Here is a 7322-nt window from a genome sequence, read left to right as displayed (position 1 = left end):
TGTCAACCCACACATTTTTGGTACAAAAAAAGAAAGACTCAAAATTAATTTAAGAATTGTTGCACAGACATGGCATCGTTCATAAAGTTGAGAATTGTATATTTATACCATTCCTATTCAAATTAGATTATTTTCAATTCCATTGTGGCCTCAAACAACCCTCAGTGGTTTATAGAAATTGATAACGGGAATGTTTAACTATTGGATAACGCTGGCCCCACCGTGTAAATTAACAGGACATTGTAGGGCATTTAAAAGGACGGCTAATGAACATCTCAACATGATGGTGGGGTTCCTTGGATTAGGGGATTATTGGCCATATTAAGATCCATAATGTCACCCAATTCCCTCTATAGTGCATTACGTTTCACCAGGGCCCCAGTGCACAATACTGTATAGGGAATAGAGTGCTATTTCGGACACAGCCAAGGATCTTTATCAGAATGATCTCTTTATGAGAAACAGTGGCTGATGATGAAATGCATTACTCTGGCGCTGCAGGTGTTGCTGTTGTTGCTCATTCATAGTCCCCACCATTGGCTTGTATGCCCCATTTAGGTTTGAAACCTTTCAACTGTTCGACAAAGCCTGGGTTTGGGCATGTGGCTGGCCAGGCTGATTTTACCAAGGCAAATGCGTCATCAAAAGGCTTCCCTTCCCTGGACATCAGGTATCCAATGACAACCGAGGCGGACCTCGAGACTCCAGAATTGCAGTGAACCAACACAACTCCATTCTGAGGGGGAAGAAGAGGGAAACAAGCCTTATGCCAGTAGAATGAAGGCATACCCAAAAGCACTTCAGCCCAGTTTGATCAAAAAAAGGAAATTAATAGCTCAACTGAGGGACTTGATAATCTAAAAAACCTTTTGAAGTGTTCTGGGATTTTTTATTTTATTTTTATAAAGCCTTATGTCAGTTAGTGCTATCTAATCCAAAAGCATGAGACATGAGGTGCTTGGCTGCTTTAAATATGAATCCCATCCCTTCAATCCACACAGCCCCAGTAACACAAGATCAATTACACCATCCTACACTTCATGGTAGTCTAATAAAAGACTCTTATGCTAATCACACACAATGGCACAATTACAACCTGTAAGGTGATATAATTATTCTCCCAGTCAGCTAAGCATCATTGATGGTTTGATTAGTCAAATTAGAGTTACCCCTGCATGGTATCGCAGGTTACATAGGGAAATAAAATAGCCAGTAGCCACCAACCTCCATTCAACGGAGAGTGGAAAGTTATTTCCAATAGGCCAAGTTATTGTAATCATAAACCTTTGGTGAATTTTCAGCATGAGGCAGTGTCAGGTTGTTGGGTAACCAGCACCACATTTTGTTTAAAGATTGTATAGCCAACATAGGGCCACTATATATATGATATTTCTACAACAGAATAAATTAAGCATGTTGAAAACTCTGCCGTGTATTATTTATTACACATTGGGGATACCTAGAGGTGGTGAGGGAGGCTTGGCATTGGCTCACTGCTGTCCAGTATCAGTTATAGGCCAGGTAATAAACTTGAACAGTCAATGAAATTACTAAAGTAAAGTTAAACAAAGTAGCTTAACGTAAAGTAAAGTCATTTGGCCGATGTGCTGTATACAGTAGAGTGCTTATTAATTTAAAAAAGTTAGCAAGGGGAAAACACTCGTGTCACTATTCATGATGCTTAGGAATGTTTACTGTCAGGTAAGATGAATGCAGTGAAATATAGGGTATTAAAGCATAAAAAGAAAATATTAAAATTAAAATGAAAATAAACTGGATATTACTGCCCCCAATTAGCCTACAAGGTCGTGAGAACATTAACAACTTACCTCTTTATATGCTTGGTCTATGAATTTTGAGCACTCTTGGAAATAGGATGTTATGTCAGTATCAGACACATCCAGAATGCTCAGTGTTTTATAAATGAACAGGTCTGGAAAGGCGTTTTCAACACCATAGGCTACATTCAATATGTGGGACACCTAAAATGGAAGAAGAACATTTATGAAACGCCAAAACAAAACAGAAGTAGACAGAAAATGATATAAACATGTCTCTATTACATTAAACAGTACCTTATATTTTTTCAGAGTGCCAAAGTGATGTGCAGCATCTTGTGAGCCTACAGCAATAATTAACAACCATCAAATTGGTTCAAATTGTGAACCTGTGAGGCATTTTTTGGGGCAGCAGGGTAGCCTAGTGGCTAGAGCGTTGGGCAAGCTACCGGAAGGTTGCGAGTTCAAACCCCTGAGCTGACAAGGTACAAATCTGTTGTTCTGCCCCTGAACAGGCAGTTAACCCACTGTTCCCAGGCCGTCATTGAAAATAAGAATTTGTTCTTAACTGACTTGCCTGGTTAAATAAAGGTAAAATTGAATTTTGTATGGAAATATAACTGAGCCTATAGAGATTTGGCAATATATGTTTATATTGACTTACTACAGTAATGGTACTGTAAAAGTTTCAACTGTCTGTAGGGAAAAATACATGTGTTTACAAGCAATAATCCAGTGGACTCAGAGTCTCAGTGGCAACAAACTTAAAACCCCCATATCATTTATTGATACCTCTGTGTGTCTGTGTAGGCACTTGTCAATTGTATTATGACAGCTAAGTGTCCCCTGTCAATAACACACATCTCATCCACTCACCTAATATTAAATAAGGTTTAATAACTCCAACTTGTAAGTCCCAGCTGTTGTCCTGTACATAGCCGCATGCTTTCTCAAGCTGAGTTTTCTCCTCTACGACATGAATAGTTGACCCTTTCCATGTCTCAGTAATCCTCCTGCCACTCAATGTTGTCACACGGGTGCATTGTTTTCTCAAATTGGTCTTGGAAAATGTCTTTATTCCCTGGGCAAGAGACTGCATCACATTTGTCTTCTCTAAACAAAGCAAGAATAATTGGTATGCTACTCCCTTGGATGCACTGTGAACAGTGCCTAGCTCCTGGTTCAAATGGACTCCTGCATGTTTTCTGGACAGGTTTTGTCAACACCAATTTGAAAATTGAGAACTCCTATCAGTCAATCAACCCATATGGGTCCCTGGGCTTTTTTTCTGGGTGTCACAGATGTCACTATCACATGATGCCATTCTAAAGCCTATCAATGTGTGTGTGTGTGTGTGTGTGTGTGTGTGTGTGTGTGTGTGTGTGTGTGTGTGTGTGTGTGTGTGTGTGTGTGTGTGTGTGTGTGTGTGTGTGTGTGTGTGTGTGTGTGTGTGTGTGTGTGTGTCCAGTAGGCTGGTGCAGTGGTATATTATTTCAATGTCTATTTGACATGCTGTCATCATCATTTTCCAAAACAACCGAGACACCATTGAATCGAGGATTGCCCTAAAGGGCTTGCCCATATGAAGTTTTACACATGAACAGTATTTATGTTTAAATAATGTATTCTACAACAGGTGGGTCAAAACAAGCATTGTGATTGGTTGAGATGAGTTTAAAAAAACAGTTTTAAAACCAGTTTAGCAAGAGTATGTTCTTGATACCATGGCAAATGACAAGTATTTAAGAAAAAAATAAAATAAAATGTCACACTAATGATAATGACCACCACAAGAATGCAAGGAATGCATGCTGGTCCTCTGTTGCTCAGTTGGTAGAGCATTGCAACGCCAGGATGGATAGTGGATTCGATTCCTGGGACCTCCCATTATTAAACATGTATGCACGCATTACTCGCCCAAACAAATGTAATAATAGAAACCTATCATTTAGAACTATTTTGTCGTGGGTGTAGTGTGGGTGCAGCCTACATATAAAATAGTATGTTCCTTCCCTAGCTGGTCACGTGACGTTCCTTTGGATTGCAGGAAACAGCCTCGTTTTCGTCAGATAGGACAACACCTAGTAAAAACCGAGTCTGCTACCGGAGAGAGGAGTGGGGCTTGGCAAAACCGCTCAACCCACAGAATGGGCGATTTATAACATTTTAACACTCGAGTGTCACTGTTTTCACAACAAACAAATTCTACAACGATTATTTTACTGGATTCGGTAGCTATGTCGGCAACATTGTCGCGCGGCTCGCTCCAACCGGGCCAGCAGAAGCTGGCCGAGAAATTTACCATTCTGAACGACCGGGGCATCGGGATGCTCACTCGTGTCTATAATATCAAGAAGGTAAGGTACTCAGTGTAATTCTTTGGTTCATAGTAAATTGTAACTACATTCAAGAGAAATTAAAGATCAAACCCCAAAATGATCTGTGATGTATGGCAGAAGCCTTCATTTGAAATCCAAAGAATGACGGCTAGGGCTGCAGGATTCCAGTCAAGGCCCTCTTGAATTGTGTTGCAGTATAAGTTAGCTATGTGGCTAGCCAAGCTCTCATCAATAGCATCAAAATGCCAAATCACTGTTTTCTGAGATTGATCTATTTCAATCTTCGTATAACAATAATACAAACTCATCGGATATTGAAAGATGTTGCTCACTTCCTTTGAAATAAAATAGTAGCTCAGTGAAATAGCCTACATGCCTAGCTGTGCAAATGTTTTTTGTGATTGCTGGCTAGCTAACGTTAGTTAACGTTACATAGTTTCTCGTTCACCACATTGCTAATATAATATTCAATCAAATTAAGAATGGAAGGCTGTTCTAGATTCTTGAGCTATTGTTGGTGAGATTGAAATCGGTGAGATCGATCAATTTAATGTGAACACAATGTGTCGGATTAGTAGATACTAGAGTAATAATATTAACACTATCTGACACACATTAGGCCTATATTGTCTGACAGCAGTCAGTTGTTGATGTAGACCATTCTATTCAGCCATCACATCATCCAGTAGGCCTAAACACCCAGCACAAATCACATTTATTTATATAGCCCTTAGAACATCAGCTGATATCTCAAAGTGCTGTACAGAATCAAATCAACACATCATTGGGCAAATTGCACATCATGACTGTAGGATACTAACCAATGGCACGGCAGTATCTACAGTCATTGTACATGTATTGGATATGGTTGTTATACAGTTATTGTAGAGTTGTTATTTAATGCCTGATGCATAGTAGCATACGGGTCCTGTTTTTAAAAGGACACAATAAAACACATTTTCGCAGGACAGAAGGGAGAAGTACCTAAAAGAAGGCACCGTTTTAGAGATTATAATGATTTGTTTAGTACACTTGTAAAAGTGGTGACATTATGATACAGATTCCACACTTGAACCAGTTTCCCAGACACTAATTAAGCCTAGTCCTGGACTAAAGAAACATATGAAATGAAAGTGCTTTTTAGTCCAGGACTAGATTTCATCTGTGTCTGGGAATCTGGCCCATGATGTTTAATTTACTTATTTTAAACCCCTACAGAGAAAAGCATTCTTAGTAGTATTACCAGTTTAATACTATTCACTATTCATTATCACTTATTCATAGTGGGGACTCGGGAGGTGTCATAAAATGCAGATTTCATACAAGACTTTCAGTCAGTGTAACACACTAAGAATGCTTATTTCTATCTGTCCATGTTAATGGCCTTGATACAGTCAGTCCTTTAATGAGAAGAGAGTACTGTGTCGCAACCTATTCCTATGCTCTGATCAAAAGAGGTGCACTGTGTAGAGTTCCATTTGGGACACAGACTGGGTATCGGAGATGCTTGGACGACTTTGGGTAAATGGCAGCAGATAGAAGATAGCTGGAGGCAGTCCAGCATGTAGCTGAAAGGAGGCTGGTGGAGAATAATGCCTCTCTGCCTTGCCGGCCTGTCTGTCTGCCAGCCAATCAACCCTTGTGCTGACGGCCTACCCGGGCTAGAAGGCTTAGCCCCTAATAGGCGCCACAGAATCATCTCTCTCTCTCTTAACTCTCAATTGAAGTTAGATGGTGATACAGATACATTATCATAGAAACGTTATGCAGACCAAGTAAGATACAGGATTCAGAAGGGGAAAAAAACTTTCCTCAGAACACAGGATGACTATCAAATGACTATAAGGTTGATTGTCACAACACGCAAGAGCTGAGTTGTCTGCCGGTTTTCAAATGAAATCACATTTTATTTGTCACATGCGCCGAATACAACAGGTGTTACAGTGAAATGCTTACTTACAAGTCCTTAACCAACAATGCAGTTTTAAGAAAATACCCCCCAAAAAGTAACAAATAATTAAAGAGCAGCAGTTTTGCAGACAATCTATCAGTAATATTAGGCCTTTTACTCATACAGTTCCATTTATAAACCTCCATTTTCATGCTTCCAATAACATTTCTTGTTATTTTATAGGCCTAACATTTCTTGTTATTATATAGGCCTAAAATGTCTTGTTATTATATCGGCCTAAAATGTCTTGTTATTGGGAAAATGTACTTTATTGAAACTGTGTCAGCGTTCGATGCTTGTGCATTGAACTAGCAGATCTGTTGCTTGGCAACTGGTAGGCATTGATAGCACTTGTGAAGAATTTCAGATGGCTTTTTTGTTTCAGTTGTGATTGTAGCGCGCTGTGATTGTAGCGCTCTGTGATTGTAGCGCGCTGTGATTGTAGCGCGCTGTGATTGTAGGCTGCGGGGCACAGGACTACCTCAGTACATCAAACAGCTGTAGGCTTCTGCACATGCCTAAGGCACACAGGTCTACCACAGGCCTATATCATTTTCCTACTGCACACTCCTACTACTACCACAGGTCTACCACAGGCCTATATCATTGTCCTACTGCACACTCCTACTACTACCACAGGTCTACCACAGGCCTATATCATTGTCCTACTGCACACTCCTACTACTACCACAGGTCTACCCCAGTAAAGCACATTACTGTAGCCTACTGCACAAGTCTACTAGGACTACCTCAGTAAATCAAACTGCTTAGACTAGCAGCTTTATCAAACACAATTAATTGGAGCGTTCATCCAAAATAGAGAGATATTTTGTTGATACCCACTCAGCGAGTTACATGTGAATCTGAAGATTCAGTGACCAACAATATGGGATTATGTACCAAGAACAGCTTATAGCTTAGCATTAGAATTGTTGACAGCAAAACAATGGGACCCCTGATATGACAGCTGGCTGCAAGTGGGACACCACTGTCTGGGCCAGCAGTATTTCTCATTATATTGATGTAACTTACACCAGGGTTTCTCAAAGTGGGGTCCGCAGAGTTACTGCAGGGGGTCCGCAGCCAGATCTCAATATTTAAAAAAAATATATATATTTATTTTTTATTTTTGACTTTGCATTTTGAATGAATATTACTAACAATAACAGATTAAACACATTTTTGCCAATGGATCCGGGAATAAGTTTTGAGGGTGTAGTACAATATTACATTACAATTCATGTTCTTAACCCT

The 7322-nt window shown here is 39.8% G+C and overlaps 2 protein-coding genes across 9 annotated transcripts in view; one reads left to right on the top strand and one right to left on the bottom strand.

Annotated features, from left to right (window-relative positions):
* Positions 1-517: 517 nt before the first annotated feature.
* On the bottom strand, positions 518-2877 carry LOC135546983 (dual specificity protein phosphatase 19-like). The gene is made up of 4 exons (XM_064975545.1): positions 2655-2877; positions 2076-2122; positions 1830-1982; positions 518-736 (listed from the first exon to the last, which is right to left on the bottom strand). The coding sequence occupies exons 1-4, from the start codon at positions 2875-2877 to the stop codon at positions 518-520; spliced, it is 642 nt and encodes a 213-aa protein (XP_064831617.1).
* Positions 2878-3844: 967 nt separating this feature from the next.
* LOC135547546 (nck-associated protein 1-like) overlaps positions 3845-7322 on the top strand; it is a 73023-nt gene continuing 69545 nt past the window's right edge. For all 8 annotated transcript variants that reach the window (XM_064976644.1, XM_064976643.1, XM_064976642.1 and 5 more), the window contains exon 1: positions 3845-4135. In XM_064976644.1, coding sequence (XP_064832716.1) covers positions 4016-4135 — 120 coding nt within the window. In that variant the 5' untranslated portion in view covers positions 3845-4015. The remainder of the gene's footprint in view (positions 4136-7322) is intronic.

The sequence above is a fragment of the Oncorhynchus masou genome, chromosome 10 (assembly GCF_036934945.1).
Source record: "Oncorhynchus masou masou isolate Uvic2021 chromosome 10, UVic_Omas_1.1, whole genome shotgun sequence".
Lineage (NCBI taxonomy): Eukaryota > Metazoa > Chordata > Actinopteri > Salmoniformes > Salmonidae > Oncorhynchus > Oncorhynchus masou.
Note: the sequence above shows the minus strand (reverse complement) of the source record. Positions and strands in the feature narration are given on the sequence as shown.